The 27,408-nt window shown below is 34.2% G+C and overlaps 2 protein-coding genes across 6 annotated transcripts; one reads left to right on the plus strand and one right to left on the minus strand.

Moving 5' to 3' along the window:
- Positions 1 to 2,199: 2,199 nt before the first annotated feature.
- On the minus strand, positions 2,200 to 20,174 carry morc3a (MORC family CW-type zinc finger 3a). 4 transcript variants are annotated; one of them, XM_087266497.1, is made up of 20 exons: positions 20,109 to 20,174; positions 17,874 to 17,946; positions 17,513 to 17,645; positions 15,963 to 16,186; positions 14,694 to 14,850; positions 13,748 to 13,895; positions 13,477 to 13,608; positions 12,699 to 12,815; positions 12,401 to 12,498; positions 12,184 to 12,204; positions 11,911 to 12,009; positions 11,694 to 11,822; positions 10,549 to 10,623; positions 9,528 to 9,570; positions 9,334 to 9,444; positions 9,165 to 9,231; positions 7,412 to 7,475; positions 6,167 to 7,316; positions 2,930 to 3,156; positions 2,200 to 2,838 (listed from the first exon to the last, which is right to left on the minus strand). In XM_087266497.1, the coding sequence occupies exons 1-20, from the start codon at positions 20,145 to 20,147 to the stop codon at positions 2,685 to 2,687; spliced, it is 3,261 nt and encodes a 1,086-aa protein (XP_087122623.1). In that variant the 5' UTR covers positions 20,148 to 20,174; the 3' UTR covers positions 2,200 to 2,684.
- Positions 20,175 to 21,634: 1,460 nt separating this feature from the next.
- commd6 (COMM domain containing 6) lies at positions 21,635 to 26,106 on the plus strand. 2 transcript variants are annotated; one of them, NM_001442253.1, is made up of 7 exons: positions 21,635 to 21,827; positions 24,064 to 24,122; positions 24,919 to 24,984; positions 25,138 to 25,214; positions 25,332 to 25,500; positions 25,593 to 25,745; positions 25,830 to 26,106. In NM_001442253.1, exons 1-7 carry the CDS (start codon positions 21,803 to 21,805, stop codon positions 25,878 to 25,880), a joined length of 600 nt encoding a protein of 199 aa, NP_001429182.1. In that variant the 5' UTR covers positions 21,635 to 21,802; the 3' UTR covers positions 25,881 to 26,106. The 2 variants fall into 2 exon arrangements, with proteins under 2 accessions (NP_001429182.1, NP_001433861.1); NM_001446932.1 differs by lacking the exon at positions 24,064 to 24,122 and having other exon boundaries at positions 21,654 to 21,827; positions 25,830 to 26,098.
- The last annotated feature ends 1,302 nt before the right edge of the window (positions 26,107 to 27,408 follow it).

A 27,408-nucleotide genomic window follows, 5' to 3' on the forward strand; every position in this document is an offset into this window, starting at 1 on the left:
GGATGTTGGTACCAGACGGGCTGGTCTGAGTATTTCAGAAACTGCTTATCTACTGGGATTTTCATGCCCAACCATCTCAAGTGTTTACAGAGAATTATCTGAAAAAGAGAAAATATCCAGCAGTGAGCAGCAGTTCTGTGGGCGCAAATGCCTTGTTATTGCCAGAGGTCAACGAAGAATGACCAGTGGTGCGTTTCCTGAACAACAATGTAATTCGTGGCTGAGCTATCATAGTATGATGTATTGTTTGGGAGAAGAACGATGTAGTGACGAGTTTTTCCCAAAACCTGTAGTTTTTCTGTTGCTGATTCATCGCTTGAATCACATTAGTTATAATGTAAAACACCCACAATGATGCTCTAAACGGAGTGGAGTAACTACTTCTTTAGAGAAGACACCCATAATTTCTTTGTGCAAATTATATTGTTTTACACAAACACGCATTTAGAAAAAATCCAATATTAGTTTTGGTAAAAACAAGCACTCGTTTTCCATATAATCCGAAATATATGTACATGACACATATAGGGCCTAAGTTTCCTTTACAGATATTATTAAGAACATTACATGTTCTATTCTAAAACATAAAATCACTTACAAAAGCTAACACATATTCTAATCTGATAAATCATGTACATAAATAAATAATGAGGCTATTTATTAATAAATAAAATTTTATATTTATTATTCATTAGGAAAGAAAAAAAATCCTACTTTAATAATAATATTAATGATGACGATTATTATTATTGAAGTAGGATATTGTTCATTTTTGTAAAAAGTCTACTTTTTCAATTTGACATGTATACCACTTCAGAAATGTGCTAACCAACAGGCCTATGTCATATGCAGTAGCCTACTATGAGTAGGCTACAGATAAGCTACTTAATAAATAACCTACTATATATTACAAGCATTAATGTATGCTATGTTTTTTTGTTTTCACAAGCTTTGGAAACGTAAAATAAATTCCACTTTTCAATAATAGGTCACCTATAGCTTTCGCCAAGAGCCACGACTGAGTTCCAAATGGCATCAATGTTTTCAAAATGCACTGCGAAGGGTGCTAAAGAAGATTGCTAAAACTGAACTGTAAAAAAAACTTTGAAAGCAAATTACACCTAAAAGTGATGACTTTGATGCTTTATTTTAAAAAATCATTCCAAGTTTAAATGTTCTTAATGGATTGGGCATAGGGAGATAAGTGGGAATAGAACATAGCCAGGAAATATGTTTCTAACTCAAGCTCCAGAGGTGTAGTTACAAGTGCACAAGTTTGTGACGCAGTTTGCGAATGTTCGTTGGAACGATGGATTTGGAAAACGTCAAATCAACGAACCATATTTGTAACAACGGAACTTGCAACCTTGGTTGGCTTACGATGGTTTTAAAAAACCCACCCCAGACTGGTTCCAGCTGATAGAAAGGCAACAGTAACTCAAATAATCACTCGTTACAACCAAGGTATGCAGAAGAGCATCTTTGAACACAGAAAACACGTCCAACCTTGATGAGATACAGCAGCAGGAGACCACGCTGGGTGCCACTCCTGTCAACTAAGAACAAGAAACTATGGCTACAATTCACACAGGCTCACCAAAATTGGCCAATAGAAGATTGGAAAAACGTTGCCTGGTCTGATGAGTCTCGATGTCTGTTGAGCCATTCAGATGGTAGGCTCAGAATTTGGCATCAACAACATGAAAGCATGGATCCATCCTTCCTTCTATCAGTGGTTAGGCTGGTAATGGTGGTGTAATGATTTGGGGGATATTTTGGCACACTTTGGGCCCATTAGTACCAATTGAGCATTGTGTCGATGCCACAGCCTACCTGCAAATTGTTGCTGACCATGTCCATCCCTTTATGACCACAGTGTACCCATCTTCTGATGGCTACTTCCAGCAGGATAACACGCCATGTCATTAAGCGCAAATCATCTCAGACTGGATTCTTGACAATGAGTTCACTGTACTCAAATGGCCTCCACACAGTCATCAGATCTCAAACCCATGCTGCAGCAACTGTGTGATGATTTCATGTCATTATGGACTAAAATCTCTGAGGAATATTTCCAGTACCTTGTTGAATCTAAGCCACAAAGGATTAATGCAGTTCCGAAGACAAAAGGAGGTAAAACCTCCTAGTGTTCCTAGTGTGTTGGTCATCCATATAACCAATAAACAAAAACACAGAAAATATTTTTTTAATCAAACAAATGTGAATTTTATTTTATATTAAACCCTCTTTTCAAAAACGGTAATATGTACAACTTTATACACAACTGCCTGTACACAATGTAAGCCCCTAATCAAATGGCTATTATTCACTGCCATTTGTGTATTGGGTATCAAAAATATTGTGTATTAAAAATACACACAACTGCACATGAGAAACATAACAAAACACCTGACATACAAAATGACATATAATTGATAACTTACATATTTGTGGCAGAAAGTTCAAATACTACTCTTGACAACCTTGTATTCCAAATACCAAGAGAATGGAATTATGTAAAAATGCATGTAAAACAGGCACAATGAACTGCAATTGTTAATCAGGATGTAAAGTCATAAATAAATAAAACAAATTTGAACATTTTCAAAGTGCATTTGACATTCGAACATTTTGTCTCCATGCAAAAAACCCCCACAAAAGGCTGAACACTTTAGCTGCTGGCTTTAAGTAAAACTGGTCTCAGAAGGGGAAATCTCCTGTATGACTTGATTTAAAATTTCATCTATGACTTCACAGTCATAGTTCACTTGGTCGAGGTCCAGTGCAGGAACAAAAGTCACCAACAAACGGGCAACGTTGCTTCTCAGCTCCCTCAGCCTAAGAACACAAGAGAGATTTACATATGTGTGAATTAGATTGTGACTTCTTTAAGCACAGAATCTCTCAAATAACTCAAAAGGGGTCTTACTTGGCTGGTGTCCCAGTGTTCTGTCCTTCAGCAGGTCTTTCAGTGCTTTCTCCATCATTTTTGATGCCATTCACAAGGACTGCAGCTGTGCTAGCGCTGCATGTCTGTGTTGCACTGGTGTTTTTATCTCCATTTGCTTTGCTCCATTGCTCTTTCTGTTTTCTGAGCTCTTCGACTTCCTTCTCCAGCTGCTTGTAGCTCGCTTTCTCCTGCTCCAGGCTTTCCAACTTTGAATATCCAAATGAGTTTGTGAGTTTAGAAGAACAAAAGAAAGAAAAAAGCCAATCAGTTTAAGCCTGAATGATGAAATAATGGACATCCCTGCAGAAAAGAGTAGTTATAGTGACCTAGGCTACTTTTTACTAGCCGAATGGTTGACCACTTTCACCAGTATAATTTTCATTACCTGAAAGATCATGCAACCAAAACTTAAATGTTTCAAAAAGATGTTAAAAATAAAAGGTCTATACCAAATCGCATACTTATGAACTATTCTAACCATTTTTGTGGTATAAATAGTGGACAAAGTGCATTCCCTCCGAAAATACTTAAGTAATAAGTGCACTTTAAATACCCGGATGATGCACTTATTCAACCATTAAAATGAATTGTGTAATATTGGACACTTCACGCACTCAACAGCTGCTGCTTTGCTCATGTAGCAGAAGGGGTGGAGCTTTCAGGCGCTGATGTTGGACTACTTTATTTATTTTGGATTGTTAAAGGAAAATTCTCCTACGAGAGTGATTATACCGCCTCCCTATGGTGAATGCGGTTATACTCATAGCAGGTATTATTTGGTAGTTTGGTCATTTATTTCACTAATTTGGCAACCTTCGAATGTCATCTGGGAAACGGATTTAATTGCTGCTTATTAAAAAAAACATTAGCGTTCCATTTGGGATGACACTACATTCATATACTATGCTGTTGAGTGTGTAAGTGCACAGGTACAGTGCATGGTGTATAGTGTGCCATTTGGGACGCAGCTAAAGTTTTTCTATGAAAGTGGCTGGTGCATTTGGAGAGGAGAGTGTGTCCTACAAATGGCTTTTCAAGGCCACTCAACTCCAGGAAGCACTATCAGGATTGCACAATGTTTTTCTAAAACTACAAAGTGTTTATAAGGAAGTGTCTGATGCATATGAAAAAGGAAAGAGTGTTGTTTTGGCAACTAAACTCTCATTTTAATTAAAATCTTCTGATTTAATTTAGACTTTTATTCACATTTAAACATTAATCAATGCACATACATAGCAAATCTGAGCTCAGCCTTCTCAAGTTTTGAGACAAAAATAAGTCTTTTTCTTGTGTATACAGTTGAGCTTTCATCGACTGTATTTGAGTCCTTTTTTACTGTCAGAGAGACAGTGGGTGCATCCCAAAAAGCACTATTATGCACTACACCATTTTGTAATATAAATAGTGGAAGTAGTGCATTCACATAAAAAATTCTGAAAAGATTAAGTGCACTTTAAATACCCAGATGATGCACTGATTCAATTGATTAAAAGAAGTATGTAATGTTGAACACAAGCACTAAATGATTGCTGGCTGCTTTGCTTATGTAGCAGAAGGGGAGGGGCTATCTGGAGGGGCTATCTGGTTGGTTTACTATCACTGCATCCCAATTCTCATACCATCCGTCCTAAATAGTATTTGAAAAAAAAATTAGCATGTCCCAAATTATTTGAATTTACTATTTCCAGTAAAATTTTAAGTGAAGAACCGCCCATACTCTAACCGCTGATATCGTGAATTCGATTAGAACTACAAACACGGGTGAAAAGTGTAAATAAACTACAAACATGATGGCGAGACCAACCGTCAAGTTGTTTGAATGACTGTTAATCACTATCTGGCCAACTGGTAAATATTTAAATCACATTTTCTGTGTTATATTTCATCTGCAGCAACAAAACTGACTTATACAAAGACATGTTTGAACATTAACGTCTGAATGCAGAATTATCCAAAGACCTGAGAAAGTTTCTCTGCATAAAAGACTTGCGAATAGCAGATTATCCTGCTGCTGCTTCTTCAATAAGGTAGGAAATTAAATATGACAGAAATGTGGAAAAGCAAAATTCTCCAACAGGGACAATGATGCCAATTCCTGGCAGAGAGAAATCAAAAATTGACAAAAATGTAATACCTTGTAAAATAGCATTTTAATACCTTTTAAGGGCCTCAAATATCTCTAAATTGATTGATCAACTTTTAATACTTTTTAAGACCCCATAGACATCCTATGTGTATTAGCACATCGGTGTCATTTGGGATGCAACAAGTGATAATATTCTGCTGTTATTACTAGATTTCAGTGAATGCAAACATTTAGGAAAGAAATCTCACATATATCAATGTATCTGACGTAGGGCTGCACAATATATTGTTTCAGCAGCGATATCGCAATGTGTGCATTTGCAATAGTCACATCAAAGCATCTGCAATGTGGAGTTTGAATGTCATTGTTGATCAGCAATGAAGAATGCAGTCTTTACATTTTACATTACATTTGATTATTCAATAATAGGGGCAGGACAAAATAGTGATATGCATTAGGTGGCGCTTCTCGTAATGGAAGATCGAACATATGTCAATGTTACAATGTTGAAATATATGTGCAGTTAATAAAAAATACTGTACATCTTAAAACTTTATGATGCATTTTTACACTTCATTTACAAAAATCGTGATATATTGTGGATGGTCTTGTGATATATCGCTGTTATCGTGATCTATCATTTTTGGGGCAAAATATGATAATATCGTATCGTATTACTTCAGCTGAATATCTGACTACTTATTTCACATTTCTCCAAGCTCTATCTTATTTATTTATTCTTGCAATATCTTTGATTCACTCCTCTACAAGATTATTACAATCAAAGTTAATGATTTTATTCCAAATAGAGCTATTCAAATCTTCTGCTAAAATTGTATTCATATCGCAATATAAACCGCAGCAAAATAAAATATCGGCATGTTAGATTTTTCCAGTATCGTGCAGCCCTAATTTGATGTATGAAACAGCATTTCTTGGACAAAACAGACCCCACTTCTTTCTACATTATAAGTTCTATCTACATTGAAGTCATAAAGTTTGGAACAAACTGAGTAAACTAGTAAATGATGAACAAAAATAAACTGCAGGCAAATCATCGCTAACAAAATAAATACTCTGTAAATACATGCTGGTAAATTGTAGAATTTAGGCAGCAAAAAAAACCTTACTTTACACTTTAGCTCTTGGCATTCAGCGTTGCGTGTGTCCAGCTCACTCAGAAGAAAGTCCACCTGAAGAGCCATTTCATCATCTGCATCTACAAATGCATTTGCTGTTGATGAGTGTCCCTCACTCTCAGCTTTCAATCGCTCACGACACACCTCGTCCTGCGCCTCTTTCTCAGCTTTGCCTTTAAGCAAGGCCTCCTCTTTCCTTTTCAACTCATCTCTCTCTTCTGTAAGCTTTTGGATGCTCTGATTGGCCTGTAAATAAAGCGTCTTATAGTCCTCTGACGGATCTGTCTGGATGCACTGATGGCTGTGGTCTTTCTTTATGCTCAGTTTCAAGAGTTGAATTTCTTTCTCCAGAACTTTCTCTTTGAACTTATCTCTTTCCTGAGCTGTGGCCTCCAGGATTTCTAGCAGGTTATCCTGTTGTTTCTGGGCTTCACTGGTTGGCAAAAGATCTATTTCTATGTTAGGAAAAAGCGAAGTGCTAGGCGATTGCCTACTTCCCTGGTTTAGAACATCTGACTTTGTCTGTTGTTCCAAACTGAGTGAGTTTTCCTTAGGTATACCATCTAGATTTGTTCTGGAAACTTCTGAACTACTGCATGTGTTTACTTCCATAGACTCTTTGATTATTCCACCTTCCACTTCACCAGGGCTTTGTTTTATTGCTCTTGGATCATTTTTGTTCTCCTCCTTGATCTCAGTTTCTTTCTTTTGCATCTGCTGGTCTTCCTCTTTCTTTATACTCAAGCACTCTGTTTGGGTCGTTGTGTTGGTTTGTCCTTCTGAAGTCGATGGCCCCTTTGTGGTGTCTTCAGTTTCAGTGTCCACCAAAGCTTGATCGCTGCACTCCATGAATAACTCTATTGCATTGTCACTGTTGTTTTCTTCTGTCTTCACCTTTGAGAGGTCAAAGGTGGATGGTTTTGGTCTCGGTGTGCTGTGGACCTCATCAATAACAATGTCATCATCCTCACTGCTGTCATCACTGATATTGACATTGTTGTTTGCATTCCCTGGTGAAGTTCTGACATCTAATGCAGCTGCAGATATTGATGGACTTCCTGGTGTGTTGACCGAGTAGTCATCGTGTGGTCTTGCTCTTTTTGCTGTTTGGCTCTGGGACAGACTTAAAGGTCTTTTCACCCTACAGAAGCAAGGATTTCAATTATATTTCCTGCAAAAATGATTATTAATAAAGATGTAACTTATTTAAAGAACAGAAGAAAAAAAATAATGCACCGTTTGGGAGTGGAGAGTGAACAGACATTTGAAATCACTGGCATGTTGTCTGAGGGGCTAGAGGCTGTAAAAAAGTAAAGTAACATGATAAATCACTTTGGTTTACAGTAAAATCTGTAAAAACTGTGACAAAGTAATTTTAAATACATTTGTAGATCATAAAAACCACAGGTAATGCAGCTCAAAACTCCGGTAAATATATTATATTGAATTTCTAATGGAAAAAGAGTAGTCTAAAGACAATAAGAATAGGAATGTCCTGTTTCGATCGCGCGATATCCGACTCGATCAGAATCGGACGTTACCTAACGATCAGGAATCAAATATATATGTATATACACATCTACAGTTATGAGGTGGCATGACTTCACACAGAAACAGCAACACTTGCGGCATGACATCACTTTGTTGCAGAGACACTATTGGGTAAATGCTGGCAAAGTACAACATGGAAGCAGCTTGAGGTATTATAAAGTTGACGACGACAACATTGCCATAGCAAACTGTGAGATGTGTAAACCTGGGATTGCAAGAGGGGGAAATTCAAAGGCTACAATTAACACAATAAACCTAATAGAGTACCTCAAAAACAAATCTCACAGAAGTGCTCTGTTTGCGGAATGTAAAAATAAGGTGAATTAAATAAAAAACAAGGAACATCCTGGATCTGTTTCTTCGGTCTTCTTTATTCTTTTTTATGTATTTTAGAAGTATCGGATCAGGTTTTGGTATCGGTAGATACTCAAAATCAAATGACTCGGAGGTAAAAAAAAAACCTGTTCGGGACATGCCTAATAAAGAATACAACTGGATTATAACAGTTAACTAAACCAAAAATATAGAATTCAAAATGTTTTTGTTACTTAAAATAAACTAAATGCAACTGAAAATATAACCTAAATCTATTTTATTATTGCTACTTGCAAAGGCATATTTTTTCATTTACTTTAATTGAAAAATAAAACACAAATGATTAATACAACATGGGCACATTTTGAAATTAGGTAAAAATTTATGTGATTTATCAAAACACAAAATATTTAATACTTAATTACATTTATTTCAAACTACTGATACGAACAAGTTATTCAATGACACACACACACACACACACACACACACACACACACACACACACACACACACACACACACACACACACACACACACACACACACGGCTAATTATTTTATTTAATTACTAACACTATACAACGATGTTTCATTATGTTAGTTAATGTATTTATTAGCATAAACAAATTTAATTAAGATTAAATAAACCTTTCTTAAAGTATTTATTCATCTTTGTTAATGTTAAAGAAAATAAAGTTCATTGTTAGTTCATGTTATTTCACAGTGCGTTAATTAATGTTAACAATAACAGTGTTGGATATCAATAAATGTTAAGTAAATGTTGAACTTTGATTAATAAATGCTTACTAGTTCTGTTTATTCATAGTTCCAACTTGTAGTACCTAACATGAACTAATGGAACAGACTATTGCGAAGTGTTAATATAATAATAATACAATCAAATTTGATGTGAACATCCCACATTTCTGCCACAATAAAATTATATATCTATGCTATAGATATTGTTAGCACTGTTTCATATTGCTTTAAAACTAGCCCTAGATATTCGTGGTTTGCATCACAGAACTCTTGATTTCACATTACTGTTTGCCAGTCTGGACTGGAGCCTTGGATAATTTAGGTTTGGTAGAAAAACAAATATGCACAAAATGTGGCCTCACCAGTTTGTGAATTGTGAGGGCTCATCGCTTGCCAAGAGACTGTAGGTGATCTGGGTGAGGATGGGGGCTATGGAAACAAAAAGGTAAAGAGAGATTTAAATTTATTCTGATTATTGGTGAATAATATTTGCTTCACTGGGCTTGGATTGAAAAAAAACAAAAGCCTTACATTGTGGTGGAGCTGACGCACAAGGCTTGAATGCATCCTTTTCAGACTCTCATTCTGTTTGATCAGCTCTGCGTTTTTCTGCTGTTCCTGTCTTAACCTTGTTTCTTCTGCCTAATCCAGTGAAATCACCAATTAAGTTATAAAAAAGATAACAAATACAAGACAGAAACATGCAAGCCATCATATGTAATTACCTTAATTTTTTTCTGTTCCTGCTGTCTTTTGAGGTTTCTCTCACTGTCAACATTAAAAATAAAAACAAAACATTAGTGCTTATGTTCATGTCATGCATAATTACCATGATTTTAAGATTTAGGATGAACACTAGTAGCTCTTCACGTCCTCAAGGGGATCACACAATGCATGAGCCACGCCACGCAGCACCATGCATTTTAGAATTCTAAACATAGATTTCTATCAGTGTTTGCACACTGGTGCTGCAAGTCGCCGACTGTTCACAGCGCCCAGCTACGATTTAGGACATTGTTCATATTTCTGCCGTGCCACAGAGTGCAATCTGAATAGTTTCATTTTATGTAACATTCAAATGTGCGCGTCTGGTGTGCAATACTTCCAACTGTCATTTGCACGCCGTGTTGCAGCACTGAGCACCGCATCTGGTGTGCGAGTAGTTCACCCAAAATTTTAGATTTTGTTATCTTTTACTCACTCTTTACTTGACTTTCTTTTTTCTGTTGAACGCAAAAGAAAATTTTTGAAAGAAAGCTAGAAACCTGGAACCATTGACTTCCATAGTATTTGTATTTCTTACTATGGAAGTCAACTGTTACAGGTTTTCAGATTTCCTCAACATATCTTCTTTTCTGTTCAACAGAAGAAAGGAAACCCAAAAAGGTTTTAAACTACTTGAGAGTGAGTAAAAAGTGAGTAAATTTAAATTTTTGGATGAACGATCCCTTTGACATCTTCACATAATGCTGAAAATAAATCTGCTGTGGTCAGGTGGCTCAGCAGTCACATGATACAATTCAACTGTCTGAAATTTCGCAGTTTGTTGTAATTAGATGTTTAATGAGGACTCTTCTTACAAGTTGAAACGTGAGTAATAATAATGATTACAACATAACATGAACATGATATATCATATCAGTCTTTTAGAAATAAGTTACTGCTTAACTATATATTGAATAAATCAATGGGTATATTTATATTTAGGTAACAATAGTGAATAGCTGTAAAAATGATTTTACTCACTACTCTTTGTATGTTTTTAGGCAGGTTGAGGCTTCGTCTGCAGAATCTTCGGCTTCTTCGTTTTCTTCACATCGCCTGAATTAGAAATATTAAATGCTTAAACTAAGGCACACTAAGAGATTTGTGTACACACATAACATGATACTACATTAGTTTATAAAATGCAAGTTAATGTATGGTGAAATAGTACATTTGTAGTCATACCTATTACTGTATTTGTCATGATAATTTATTGTTTAATTTAAGTGTTCAAAACAGTAACAGTAAAAGTACATTTGAATGTGCCCACATTGTTTGAAAAAGGCTGATTAATATTTAGCGATAACACAAAGTGGATATTGCACACTGATGAGAAATGCTACAGAAAACATGTGATGATACTAATATTTTTATAAGCTGAATTCATAAGATCCATAAAGCACTTATTTTTGCATGATTGAGAACATAACTTCAAGAGTTCACACTTAGCTGATGACTGATAATAAAGCGTGTTTGGCATGCTGTCCTAGGAGAGAGCCCTGAGCTCAGAATATCCTCAAGCCCAGGCTCCCTCCTGTTTTAAGGGCGAGAGGGGAGTTTGAGCTCAGGTAGGTCTCCAGAACTCCCCGATTGTGAACATGTTAGGAATAGCTGAAAGATATAGCTGGCTAAGAGTTTGTATTTTGATGCCACTTTGGATTAGTCAATTTACTTATAATGTATGTTTTTGGACGGTATGTCATTCTGTGAGGCAACAGTGCTAACCATCCTATTTGAAGGAGGGGAGGAGTAGGGGTAGAAGTGGGGATTCTTTAAGACGAAGATGACTGAAGTGGAAAACTCTGTTTTTTAGAGAGAGTTGGTGTTCATCTGATTGGTGCAATATGTGAAGCTGATGTGGGACCTGCAGTGATCAATCATAAGCATGTGAACCTCAGGAAATTAATCAATAAATAAATCGCTTTTGACCAACTTAATGACTTATTTAATCATTATGTTTGTAAATAAATGATCAATTAGCTGAAATTGTTGTTACGATGTCAAAGATTTGCATAGACAAACCTTTTATAAAATATATTAATAGATAATGCAAACTGAATGAAATAATTCTGATATCCAATAGAGATTTATAAAAGCTAAATGCTGAAAAGTCAGATCAAACAAACCTGAACTGAGGGTCTGGATTCATTCGACAGAACCATTTGTCAGGGAGTTTATTCATGTCAATGCCATCTGGAAGTTTCCTCCACTTCAGACATTCATCACACTGAACCCAGTTCTGATCAGGACGCTTCCTTTAAATTAAACAACAAAACAAAGTTTACATATAGAAACTCAGTAAACAATCCGGCAAATAAACTTCTGTTGTAAGCGTAAACTAACGGTATATCCTCCATAGGCAAGTTGTTGTCAAATCCCTTCTTATGGCGGATTGCTTTCCAATACTCTTCCAGTTTCACACCCAGTGTGGTTATAGTTCTCCTGTGTTGAAAAACAATAAACAGCCCAGACTGCTATATTATAGATTCCCTGTTTCAGAAAACAAAAAAGTGCTGCTGAAAACTCAATTCAAACGTAAAAGAGATTGATGATTCAATTACCAAACAGTCCAATGTGAGAACAAAACATTAATGGTTCTGCTGTTCTTGTAATTACCTGTATTGTTTGTAACCCTCCCTGCCTCATGAAAAATCAAACGCTGAATAGCAAACGAGCTCACAAAATAAGATATTCATAATTAGTAAAAGCATTTAAATTGTAAATACTGGTTATGCAATGAATATCTACACGTATACATGAATGACAGAAAGCATATATATCCTAACTAAAAAAAACATTCCATTACAATCCCCTTATAGCGTTCCACACTCACCTGTACTCTTCAGTGTAGTCAAAGTCCTGCTTGTTGTGCGTTGGCTTGAGGAAGTTGCACTCAATCACTGCAATGACGCCCACTCCTTTCTCGTTTGCCTTTCGATCAAAAGTCAGCATTGCAAATGTGTTAGATAGTCAACTAGAACAAGAAATTAACTATAAAGCTATGTATATATATATATATATATATATATATATATATATATATATATATATATATATATATATATATATATATATATATATGTATATATATGCAATAAATACACAATTAAAACATTGTTTAAAATAGTTACCCTGTTTTGGCATCCAACACGTTCATAGGCTTTGATGAGCCTGTTTTTATGGTACATCATGACTCCATAATGTTCTTTGCTCTTGGTGTTGTAGCCAAATGTGATGGGGATGCGTTCCTTTTAAGAAGAAATGAATTAAGGAAAAGAATACCTTCAGATTGTGTCAAGTTGCTCTTGGATAAAAATTCTGGGTCAAAACCAAATGTTCAGGATGCATTTAGCTGAAACTGAAAATTTATTTTATGTTGTGTAAACATTTAAAATGTGCATAAGGCTATTTTCATGTCAACATAGTTGGTAGTAGTTGGTAGTTCATTCTGCTGTGGCAACCTCTGATAAATCAGGGATTAAACAAAAGGAAAATAAATTAATCTATGTGTTTTTTGGCTCAAAGGGATGGTAACTACTGATTTTTATTTAAAATAACAAAGAGGACTGTGGTTTCAGTTAAAAATCATCTTTGAAAATCTACTGAATAAAAGAAAGTTATCTACATCTTTGATGAGTAAATTAACAGCAAATTTTCATTTTGGGTTATTTATTCAGCCCAAGCATCTTACAGCTGTTTACCTATAGTTTATCCATATTGACAGAATACAGCATCAGACAAACGCTAATTAAACAAAACTGTTTCAGACAATGATTTCACCCTTGAACATTTTTGATTGCCAAAATTTGGTTGACCTCTACTTTCTACTTTTTTTTGTACTTTCTACATTTTCTGTCATATTAACATTCTGTGAATCAAAAGTGAGCCTCTTTGTGCTTGTGTGGATACATTTAGAAAGTTGGGTTTGTATTTATCCTTGACAATGTGTGCCAGGCTTTTGGAGATCAGCTGGGTCTTCACTTTCTGTCCGCGAAGGATGATCTGCATTTTGGGCTTCAAGTACAGGATGCTACAGTACGCCTAGGAAAGATAACATTCATATAGACACATTTTACTGTTATGTGAAAACTGTAATACATAAAATAATTACAGACCCAATGAATAAACATTCCAGACTGTGCACTGTTAGATCAACTGAGTTTACTCATGATTTACTCACCCGCAAGGAGAAGTCACTCTCTGGACTTGACTGAAATGTGCGACATGGTTGCTTGTATTTTTCTTTTTCATTCTCATATACTTCAGCTGGAATCTGGATGTCATAGCGGTCTATGTCAAAGTCAAACTCAGATTTTCCTGATGATGTTCTGTAGCAGAAAAAAATTAGTTTCATATGTATTCATGTGCTTGTTAGCTAAAGAGCATGAAGGATTAGCTGAATCCAATGTTAAAAAACACTGCTCCAATCTCATCTTTTAACTATTTTTAAAGGTGTATTCACACCAAAGCCCATATTTACCAATCGTTTGTTTCAGTGCAAACCCTCTTTGACATTAAAAACTAATGTCTGTAATTATTAAGGTTAAAAATAAATGAATGAAAAGAAATAGATACATTATACAATAGAAAATTATTATGAGATTATTTAGATTAGAAGAATCATGCCAAAGACAAAGTAAGCTTTAACATTTTTTTTTCTATCTGACATGATATGATAAGTTGCAATATGAAAAGGGATACAGAGTACAGAGAGCATATAGATATAAAATAGAAAAATGTAGCATATATAAGAGATTTCTTTATGTGTGTTCATTTACTTTAATGCTAGAAGACATCATTGTATGAACATATCTATTACCAAGCAACATTATTATATATTTTGATTGGTAGATCGCATTATAAAAGAAAGCTAATGCATTTTAGAATTATTATTTATTCATCAGATCACCCATTGAAATATTAGTGCATTAATGAGAACGTGAAAAAAACAGAAAAAAATGTATTAGAAGTGACTGCAATTCTATTATTTTGTGCAGTTACTGTTATAATTGTTGAAAGTAGTAGTCTGCTTTTATGTTACATTTAGTGCCATCTTTAAAACTGAATTGTTTATTATTGTTGTAGTTATCATCCTTGGTGTAAACAGGAATTAACAGCATACTCACTTGCGGAGATTCCAGACGATGATTCTTGTTCCTGTGCACTCATTAGCATAATGTGCATTGATGGCTTTGAGCTCACAGAGCAGCTCTGCCTCTGTCCGGAACAGAGAGTACTGGAGGATATCATGGAGACTTGCTGCGTGTTGTGCCTCAGGTAGCAGTGAGAAGAATGGTTAAGGATACAGACATCAAATTAAGAACATGAACATATGCAAAGTACATCAAAACAATTTTTACAACAAATAGTGAAATTTAAAATCAAATTACAATTATTGGCTATAGTATGTAATTTTTACTTTTTCCAGGTATATTGTTTACACTATCTGACAAAAATCTTGTCACCCATCCAAGTTTTAAGAACAACAAATAATAACTTGACTTCTAGTTGATCATTTGGTATCTGAAGTAGCATAAATGAAAGACAAAGGCCTCTAGATTAAGCTTAGTTTACCAAAATAAAATATGATCATGCCTTAATTTTTAACTATTGAATTAGAACAATAAGGTCTAACTTTTCACGACAAAAGTCTGGCCACTTAACAGAAATAATGTACAGTACAGAATATAAAGTCATGGTGCAGTGGAAAAATAATTAATATTGTGTTTGACTCCCATGAGCTCGGACGACCGCATCCATAAATCTCTGCAATGACTCAAATAACTTAATAACAAAGTCATCTGGAACGGCAAGGAAAGTGTTTTTTCAGGACTTCTAGAGTTCATCAAGATTATTTGGACTAATCTTTAATAATCCATCTTACCCCAGACATGCTCAATAATCTTCACCTCTGGTGACTGGGCTGGCCAGTGCTGGAGCAACTTGACCTTCTTTGCTTTCAAGCACTTTGATGTAGAAGCTGAAGTATAAAAAGAATCTCTATTCTGCTAAAGATTTTGCTCTCTCCTGTGGTTTGTAATGTAATGGGCAGAATAAATGTCTTGATACCTCAGGCTGTTGATGATGTCATCCACTCTGCAAATCTCTCGCACACCCCCATACTGAATGTAACCCCAAACCATGATATTTCCTTGACCAAACTTGACTAATTTCTATGAGAATTTTGGGTTCATGCGAGCTCCAATCGGTTCCAATTCTGCTTTAGTTGCGATGATTGGAATGCAGTTTAACAGATGATTCATGGGAAAAATCTACCTTCTGCCACTTTTCCAAATGATCAACTAGAAGTCAAGTTGTTATTTGTTGGATCAACAAGACTTTTGTCAGGTAGTGCATATGCCTACTTTTTGGGCTCTTTTGGAAGGTAAGGATATTTGACTGTCCAACGCGTTTGAATGAGACAATGGGTACAATGACATTCTCAGCCTGTATCGCCTCAAGATATGTCTGGGACAGCAAGCCCACACACATAGACTCTTTATTTTTGGAAAACACAATGGCGTCCCTTCCCAACCTCATGGAACCAGACTTAAATCCATTGCCGTAGAGGCCCACTGGGACATGGCCATTTATAGTCTCCTTGTCACTGAAGCCAAAACTGAGAAAGAGAGATGCACAATATATTACACACATACCAATCTATATTAAAAATATGGATCAAATTCAACATTAATACATATTCATGAGCATCGAAATTGAGTTAGATGAAAACAACACAACAACCCCTGACAGTAAACTGATGCCTCATTCTGTTTCTCTAAAGATCACTACATGGTATAGCAGGGTTTAGTTTGCCTCACCTTTGAGTGTTTTCCACTGAATATTAAGCACCACCTCAGCTAATGTTTTAAAGTGAGCCGTACCATTACTAAAATATGATGTGTAAACGCTGTAGATACTGTTTGGCTGGAGGGAATTGTCACTACAAGCATTATTGGATTTTCTACACATGACAGACACCTAAATAATTGGTAAAGTCAAAAGTCAAGGATTATTTTCATCAACTGTCGCATTAACATGGCTGTATTGTGATCAGTAGATGAAGTAAATATGTTCTTTCCAGGTAAGGTGAAAAGTAAGACAGACAAGAAGAAAAAACTTGAGGCACTTAACAGTCCCACACATATTTATAGTTGGTGTGTATGAGCCTAAAATACACACACATGTGAAAAGCAAGATACAAGACCGAATTAACACTCTAATAAACATTAGAAACAAAACGAAAATGATGGATTTCTCTTTTGGACAAGCTTTCTCTGTGTCTTTCTCTGTGCATATGAGCTTACACACAAGATGAACTCAGTGTGTTTGCATAAAAGTGGCATACAATGTAAAAATCTAAGTAATGATTGTTATATCATAAATGAATGGATGTGGCAGTGGATCCAATGAGGCTGAATGGAGTTATTCAGAATATGAGCAAAGACGGTGAAACTACAATAATATGACTGTAATCCCATATTATTTTTATGCTACAAATTATAAATAAAAATGTGTAGCCTAAAACAAATGCCTTTATAACTTTTCTATCTAGTAAATGTAAGCATTCCTTTTTATTGAGCAAATAATGTCTTTTCAGTCTGGAGCTACTTGTATTTAGTTTGGGCTAGCAAAATCTGAAGAGTAGAGGGCTACGAGGGATTTAGAAATTTTGCTATCAATAAACCTCTTATTATATAGTACACAACGTGCTTCTGAATCTAATACTTTCCTTACATATTGTTATCACTTCAGGTTTCTCACAGGGCAACATGTCACTTTCATTTCACTTGGTCACTTAAGTACATTTAAGGTTGAAAAAGATACAAGATATATGTCAAAGGTATATGGGAAAATATATATTTCTCAAATATATTCGTGTCAGGAGTTTCTCCAAACATGTCACCAAAATGTTTTCAACTTGCTGGTTTTCAATATTACCCACCTGAGCATTTTGAACATCTTATCATTATCCATTCCTGATCCATTATCCATGAAAATTAGACAGTCTTCACCTCTGATTGCTGTCTTATCAATCCAAAACTGTTTAGCACTCACGTCTGGGTCATAAGCATTGTCTGATGAAAAAAAATTATAGATTTAAAATATGAACAAATGAAGCAAAACTTAAGACTTTCACTTCCTTAACTGAGCCTGACAATACTTCAAATCTAAATGTCTTTCAGCAATACATGAGATACAATACAATTAAGTGTGAAACTATGTTACAAATACATAGACATCATACAGTTGAGGGAACACACCCAATGTTGTAACAAAGAGTGCTATCAGAAGTGTCCGCTCACCTATCAGCTCTGCAATGGCACTGAAGGGCCAGGTGTGGCTGGTGGAGTTGGTGTGAAGGAACTTTGGATTAAGCTATAAAAGAGTTAAAGACACAGAAAACTTAATAGGCAGCAACCTAAAATACATTTTATGAATGCATGGATTGCTTTAGAAATCTTTATTGCAGGAATGTGCATATAGTCTGACTTACATTTGCAATATTCTTTATATTTCTGAGCTATTATAAAAATAAACAAGCAATTTATTTATCAAGAAACATTTTACTGCATATAACATTCAGGTGAGCCTTGTTTTAAAAAGCCACATAAATATACAGCACCATTACTCAGAGGACTTTTAATATTTTTATGACACACCTACCATAAGGTCAAACTTATTTTTCAAACCACATTAAACCTGGAAATGCACATCAATGCACCATTTTTCCAAAAAATAACAGAGTCTTGAAAAATACATACAGAATGCCTCTACTTAAAGAGTTTTTCATATTGTAATATGTAAGATGTGTGGTTTATTTACATTTCAAATTAGAGAAGGGTGTGACAATGCTTAAAAGAAGTTCAATATAGCAGGGGATTTTTGTTAACAAGAATTAAATTGAGGCGACACGGTGGCTCAGTGGTTAGCACTGTAGCCTCACAGCAAGAAGGTTGCTGGTTCAAGTCCAGGCTGGGTCGGCTGGCATATATGTGTAGAGTTGCATTTTCTCGCTGTGTTGGGGTGGGTTATTCCTTCGGGTGTATCGCTTTCCCCCACAGTCCAAAGACATGGGCTATAGGTGAACTGAATAAACGGAGTTGCAGCTGAAGGGCACATGTTGTGTAAAACATATGCTGGATAGGTTGGCGGTTCATTACGTTGTGGTGACCCCTAATGAATAAATGGAGTGAGCTGAAGAAAAATGTTAAAATTAAACATTTTAAATCCATTCCTACATCTACTGTAGGGCTGCTAGATATTGGAAAAATCTAACATCACAATATTTTGTTGTTCTGCGATATACTGTATATTGCAATATGAATACAATTTCACCAGATGACTTGAATAACTCTATTTGGGAAAAAAATGTATTATTTTAAACGGCATAAATTATAATAAACAACCTACAAGCATAGATAAATACAATAAAGAAAAAGATACAACTTGAAAACACAATGTTTTATAGTTTTCTAATAAGTGTAACAGTATTCCTTCACAAGACTCTGATTAAATTGTGGCTAAACCACTTGAGGATTTTAAAGTACTTCTGAACATTTTGAATCTTGAACGTTTTGACTTAACAACAGAAATCTCTTAGATTAAAAATATCAGATCTTTTGATTTGGTTTTTGAATGACATGAGGGTGAGTAAATGATGACTTTTCTTTTTAAATGACAACAATTAATGAGTATTCCAATCATTCTATAATTGTTTAGAACTCTAGATTTACAAGGAGGGCCAAGTTTGTGTGTTTAGTAGTCATTCTCATGTGTGCATTAAATATGATATTTCAGAGGAATTGAAAGAATTACACCGGACTGCTTTAACCGATCATGTTATATTCTTGTATGAATAAAATAAACTAGTACTAGTATTAATAAACTGTGCAATCAACCAGCATCATCCTCTTTGTAATATTTAATAACACATCAAGAGAAGATGAAATATGACATCACTCATTCATCTGACCTGAGTCACATTCAAATGACTGGCGTTACTCACCTTGTCCTTTCACAAAGTTATGAAAGTTTCTATGCATCATTCCGTTTATGCCCAAACGGAGCCGCTGTTTTTCATCTATATTAATTGTAAGTTACACATCAGACTGGGGGCATGTTTACACTGCGATAGACAAAGTTTAAAGACGCGCGAAAGTCGGGGTTTAAACTATTAAGAAAAAAAGCTCGACTCAGTCTCGATTAGACAAATCTCACTGACAGAGAAACAAAACTGAAAGTCAAATTTAAATTTCTGAGCATTTTGATAGGTCAACAGACACGCGTCACAGGAAAACAAATGCAGTAAAAATGACAACATATAGTTTCACACACGCTAGTAACATTAATTGTTGTACGTCAAGAGCAAACGCATAGGGAATTTAAAATGGCATGTAACCCGTCAACTTGACAATGCTAACAGTGCGGGAAATTCTCGCGAATAACTTTTCAGTATATCGTCTGTTAACATTGTGCCTACTGCTATGCGTTAATTACACGTGTCAGGTTGTAATAAGAGATGTAATAAGCCTTCGTACCGCACTGAGGAGAATCCCTCTCTCTGTTTGCGCCGCCATCCTCGAACATCCAACCCGCGACGATACAAAACTTCCAGAGGGTGTGAGTGCAACATCCGGAACGACTCGAAAACGGTTTTTTCAAAATAAGAGCTTAAAGAATGAGTTTGAGTCATGAAGATAATAATAATAATAATAATAATAATAATAATAATAATAATAATAATAATAATAAATAGCGTTAGATTAATTAATAAAAGATGTAATTAATAATTTTAATTATAACATGCACGGTGGTGCAGTCGGTAGCGCTCTCGCTTCATAGCAAGAAGGTCGCTGGTTCGAGCCTCGGCTGGGTCAGGTGGCATTTTGTGGGTTTCCTCCGGGTGCTTCAGTTTCCCCCACAGTTCAAAGAAATGCTCTATAGGTGAATTGAATAAATTAAACTGAATGTAGTGCATGCCTATGAATGAGTGTGTATGGGTGTTTCCCAGTACTGGATTACAACGGAAAGGGCAACTGCTGCGTAAAATATATGCTGGATAAGTTGGCGATTCATTCCACTGTGGGGACCCCTGATGAATAAAGGGACAGAAGCCAAAGGAAAATAAATGAATGAATGATCATTCTGTGTACAGTTGTAGGGATGAAGAAAGTACATAATGTGAGGCTTTATAGCTTTTAGATTTTAGCTTTTATCTAGTGCTAAGCAAAGAATAATCATAATTGATCTCATCCATTTTGACATAATGTGTTTTTTTATACATTTGTTATGTATATGTGATTCACACACATACACAGAACAACTTTTTTGTCACATATATGTTTAAATATGTAAATTTTTTATTATATACATTTATATGTTATATCTAAATATAAACAAAGACTATACACAAAAAAGTTGATATAAACATTTTTGCAATTATATGTATTCATGCATAAATTCAAAATAAATATGCACAGCACACACACACACACACACACACACACACACACACACACACACACACACACACACACTTTTTATTTTTTTATTTTGGATGAGATTAATCACATTTAATCTTTGCACAACACTATGTTTAACTTAATAGCTTTTTAATCATTTAAATTTTAATAGGATATTACTTTCTATATTATAAGTACAGCACAGAAGGAAAATGTTGAATGCTCAATTACAGTGTAAGATTGTTTCGACAATTTTCACAAATATAATTTGAATAAATATATAGACACTTACAATCAATATGTTTTTATCAATTAAATCATTCAATCAATCAAAATCAATTTATTAATTACATTTTTTGAATTTTTATTTGATGTCGAAACCAATTTTGGATGTCTCATTTTGACTCCCAAAGCACAACTTATTTTAAGAAACATCATATAAACCATAATGCTGGGTGTTTTCCCCTTTTGTTTAATTGCAAATTTAGAAGAAGTCAAAGGAAATTATTTAAATATGTTCCATGTGTTTTAATCTTTCCTGATGGTACCACCAGACCAACATCGAACTATTATTTTGAAAGAAAATGTCAATGAATTACTCCACTTCCGGTCGGTTACTTTTCCTTTCTGCTGAAGTGAATAAACAGTTGGATGAAAATTATTGTTCTATGCTGTAAAACATCCGAAATACTCTCTTCAATATCTCTTGAATACATGTTTGTCTATTTATTAATTTAGTTGTCTTATTGTAAATATTCCGGTAGAAGAAGATGTTAGATCTGGAGCTGTCAACTGGTAAGGAGAATTTATTTCTGCTTTCTTCCTTTTTTACGGCATGTGATTTAACGTTACTGCAGTCAACTCCTTCAGCTCTTTATACTATACAGACCGTTTATAGCAGATTTGCATTGTTAAACAGGGAATTAGGCGATTAATGATATTTCTACGGAATTCTTTAACGTTAGTTATGAAAAGGAAATTACTTTCATATTCATGTTACAAAGTTCATTATTTTACAAAGGATTATACATTCATAGTTTGTAAACAAATAAAAAGGGGTTTCGAGAATAAAAAAATACAATAAATATGCAACTTTACATTCCCCTCCCCATACTATGATTTATACCACTATGTTGATTATTTAATTATTGTTTTATTTATTATTTAATTGTTGCTAATGTAATTGTTTTTTTTTTTTTTTTGCAAAATGTAACAATTAACAAGGAAAGCATTTATTGTATTTATTTATTAAATTTGATTTTTGTCGCTTTCATTTAAACCACTAGATTTTACTTCTTTGTCAGCAGTACGTTTTTAAAACATTTATATAATGAGGCTATATGAATAAGTATGTTTTATTTTTGCATAAATATCTGCTTTGACAAAATATAAAACTTCAATTGAGCAATTCCATGCAAAAGTAAAAAAAATAGCGAAACCCTTTCTAGGTTTTTTTATGTAGACTTGTATTTTACTGTAAAAATACTCAAACTTGCAAAAATTAAAAAAAAAACTAACAAACATCCCTAACAAAGTTTTTTTCCTCAAAATGCAAAAAATGTTAAATAAAATCAATAATTTTTGTTCTATAGAGAGCAACCATTATCCTTTTGATTAGCATTGCTTCTTTTGGGTTGTGCAGTTTAATTCACAGAATTTCTATAAAGTATGTCTTATACTGTAAACTAGCAGACTTTTTTGCTCGCATTCATGAAGCTATTTTATTTTTCTCATTTAAAATCTAAAAATTGTTTACAGATTGATATTTTTCTGATCCCATAACTCTGTGGTTGGTTGCTTTGGAAAATATAAACAAATGTTTCAATATAATATTAACATTCAGTTGAAGTCAGAATTATTAGCCTCCCTTCAAAATTTTTTTTAAAATTCTAATTTATATAATGTAACATATACAACTAATCATTTTTTATTTTTTTTCCAAATGATGTTTAACAGAGCAAGGAAATTTTGACAGTATGTCTGATAATATTTTTTTCTTCTGGAGCAAGTCTTATTTGTTTTATTTTGGCTAGAATAAAAGCAGTTTTTAATTAATTATCTAAAAGCCATTTTAGGGTCAATTTTTAGCTCCTTTAAGCTATACATTTTTCTCGATAGTCTACAGAACAAACCATTATTATACAATAACTTGCCTAATTACCCTAACCTGCCTAGTTAACCTAATTAACCTAGTTAAACATTTAAATGTCTCTTTAAGCTGTTTAGAAGTGTCTTGAAAAATATCTAGTAAAATATTATTTACGGTCATCATGGCAAAGATAAAATAAATTAGTTATTAGAAGTGAGATATTAAAACTATTATGTTTAGAAATGTGTTAAAAAAACTCTGTCATACAAAAATCAGGGAAAAAATAAATAGGGGGGCTGATAACTCTGACTTCAACTGGATACTTTCTCAATGAGTTTATGTTTAGAGATTTTACTTCAAATGTCACATTCATGACTCTGGAATTCAAGGTATACTGCGGTTTGGAAAAGTCAAGGTCCTAGAACTGCCAAAATTTTCTGCTGTAACATTCCTTTGGTATATGTAAGATTTAAAAAAAAAAATTTTTTAGGACAACGGTATCTCTAGAAGAAAATATAAGAAATCTGTGTTTTTGAAACTAATGAAGACAGCAGAAGTCAATGATTCATTTGAATTATTTTGCCTGACGTTTACTGCTTCGAAATATTTTAAAAGTTTCTTAAAATAAAATGTTTTTAAAATGATTTGTGTTCAAAGGGGGGAAAGTTTTAGTTTCTTACCCATGTATTTAAAAGGAAGATATTGTAGCAGTAATCACAATACTGTGATACGGTGAAACCATGATATTTTTATCCAATTAAGGTTATCATATAATCATATGATATCATATAATCTTATATCGCCCCATGCTTACATCGTAATGCTAGATGCGTCTTTACTTTCCACACAAAAAAAAATGTCACTAGTACAAAAACATTTATGACTGGCATTACTAAGTGTAGTAATTTAAACAATTGTTATCTTTTGCATATTTTATTGCAGGTGCAGATAATGTGGTTGAACAAATTGAAAAACTCCCTGCGGATATGATTGCAGAAACTGTAAGTTTGTGCGTTGGTGGATATGATTAATGAAAATAAAATGTCTGTACTTAATCCTCTGTATAAAAAAATGAATGCACGAACTCGGTCCTGGTGGTCCAGTGTCCTGCAAAGTTTAGTTCCGACCCAATCAGACACACCTGAGCTCAACTTTTAAGCTGTGGTCACACTAGAGTTTGAGCGTGTGAAATTCTGTTGCACGGCGCTGCGAAAGGGGGCTGGGTTAAACAATATGATTAGACATTAATAAAAGCGAGCGATTGCTTCATATTTTAAATTTCTGTCCTGAGAGGTCATGTTTTGATCCTCGATTGGTCTCACGCAGTCAAGTGATGCGATTTCGCAGGTCAGAGTTCAACAAGCTTGAACTTTGCAACGCAGTGAACTGCGAAACTTGATGCATGAACTTGCATTTCCGGTCTGACACATTTGCGTGTGTATGAATGAAAGTCTATGGGAAGAAAAGTGCAGTGTGACACAGCTTTACTAGGCTTGTGCAGGTGTGTTGAGGCAAGCTGGAGCTAAAATCTGCAGGACACCGGCCCTCCAGGAACAAGTTTAGACATTCCTGATATAAAACATATGCCGGAATAGTTGGCAGTTCATTCTGCTGTGGCAACCCCTGATTTATAAAGGGACTAAGCCGAAGGAAAATGAATGTTTATACCTAAAAAATGAAATATAGATATTTGTATGTAGTTTAATTAATGTATGTTCAGTTTTAACATGTTGTATTAAAATGTTAATTCGATTATGACTCTTTTCTAATTCCTCTGCTAATCTTTTAATTTCCCAGCTTCAGACGATCCTGGTTCATCTTCAGGATCAAAACAGAGCAGTAGATTTGATTGAAACTTGTGATGTAAGTGCACAAAATCACATTCCTGGAAATGTTTTATAAACTAAAAAATATATCTATCTGTTTTTATGTCTAATAGTGCTTATTATAAACTAAAAAATATATGTATCTGTTTTTATGTCTAATATTTTAACGCTTCTATTTCCCAAATACCAGAAATATCAAAGAGCTGGGATAAACCTTGATCAGAAAGCTGTTCAAGATATTATAAGACTGATGTCACACTATTTTAGGTACAGTATTTTATTTCTGATGGTTAAAAAAAATCTAGAATTAGTAACATTTTTATTTTGTTATGTGATGTAATTCCTGCCTGTTGATAAATGTATGATACATGTTTATTAATGCAGGTTAGCTGCTAAGAGCAATCTCAGTGCGGACGTTCTGGTCAGTAATTTGTCAAAATGCAGCAGTAAATGGTCCAAAGCGACCCTGCAACTGGTGCAGCAGCTTTGGACGGAACACGGTGCTCTTTTACAGGCACATGAGGATCTCTTGGCAATGGCTAGTATTGGGCAGGTGTGTCACATGATTCTTGATTTTTTTTTGCTTGCTTTTTCTTCAGTTTTTCAGTTCTCAGGTTGTTGATATCAAAAATTCTTCACTGTCAGCTTGTAGATATCCAGTGGAAACTTGGCATGGCTGTAAGCTCAGATACCTGTCGATCCCTCAACTCCCCAATCATTTCTGTTCTCATGAAAATCGCAGACACGTCAGGCGAAGTGTCATATAAATCATTCGAGATGACAGTTCCACAGTTTCAGGTATGGAAGCTTGCGGTTTCCTTATTTTAATCCAGCTGAACTTCTGAAATTGACTATTTCTTTTCTGTTGTCTTTGTCCCTCAGAACTTCTACAGGCAGTTCAAGGAAATGGCCTCCGTTTTAGAGACTGTTTAATATTATTTTGATTTGTGTGTGTGTGTGTGTGTGTGTGTGTGTGTGTGTGTGTGTGTGTGTGTGTGTGTGTGTATGTATGTGTGTGTAAACCCTGCTGTCTTGGACAAATAACAACATTTAAAAGGTATTTAAATTTTAACATATAAACATATATTCACGGTTAACATATCAAGGTAAAATGCTCTTGAAAGTTACTATTAAAAATGGTATGGTAATGCAAAAGCTTACTTTTTCTGTTTTTCTGTTTTCTTGTTTATTATTATAAAATCACGTATATTTTATTAATACTGATTTTTATCAATGTCTTTAGGAATTATTTGTTATATTTTTAATTGGATATATAATTATTATATATTTTTAATGTAGCTGAGTTATTAAAACTATTTAAAGGATAGACAATTTAACCTGCATACAGTGAATGCACTGTCATTATTAAATTCTGAAAATAAACATTGATGAATGTTTGACATTGATGTTTAACATTGATGTCTATCCATTAAAGACAACAGAGGACGCTGTTGAGTAGGTTATACAGATTCATTTTTCTACAGATTCTTGTGCAGCAAACTTGATTTGTGTAATAATTTTACAGTATAATTAAATACATGTGATATTTCATATTTTTAACAAATATTGCTTAAACTAACCTTTACTTGTTTTATATAACTTTGAAACTTACAAGTTTACAAGTATACTTCTTAAACACACCCAAACCTCTTCCTTTGTTTACTAGAAATGTGAAGATTGTTTGGTCCACGGATACAGTGCTCAGCATGCACGTGTACACCCCTCACAAATCTCTCATTTCAATTCATATTTTCTATAGGATGCTTTACAATATTATATTTGTGCCTATACATTAGTTTAGTCTGTAGCTAATCTAAATCTGGAGCTAATCTAACAAAATAACTTACAATAATGGTTTAAAAATGTGTAGCCCAAATTTATATTTTAGGGAAAAATATAAAAAATTTTATATACAATTTTGTTGAAATGTTTTTTTTTTTTTTGCAATATTTTGCATGAATTTAAATGTATTATCTTTTTATTTCTAAAGATGTTCTGCGACTAAACTATTGTTTTAATAAATATAGGTTTAATCTGTTTTGATCAAATGCACCCATATATATTACCCATATTCACTGAGAAATGGATAAAAATATTCATTTTCAAAATGGGGTGTACTCATTTATGCTGAGCACTGCATGCCTGGTTGCTCTGACCCCACTTGAAGTTTTCCTTGTCTTTAACAGCTATCTAAAACTATTTTGAGTTTACTGGCAATTGTTGGATTGGTTATTAAATAAAATCAATATCAAAGCTGACTGTAGCAGAACTTTACGACAAGGGCTATGTAAATCAAGGCAAAATAAAAAAAAAACTTACATTTTAGCACACATGACAATTTTTTTTCTTTTCAAAAATATACACTATTAATGTATTATTATGCCATTATTATTATGGTATTATTATTAGTGCATTGTATATTTTTCTATGTCTTACAGATTTTTAAAACTCATATCAAACT

Source organism: Danio rerio, chromosome 9 (assembly GCF_052040795.2).
Source record: "Danio rerio strain M-AB ecotype USA chromosome 9, GRCz13ab, whole genome shotgun sequence".
NCBI lineage: Eukaryota > Metazoa > Chordata > Actinopteri > Cypriniformes > Danionidae > Danio > Danio rerio.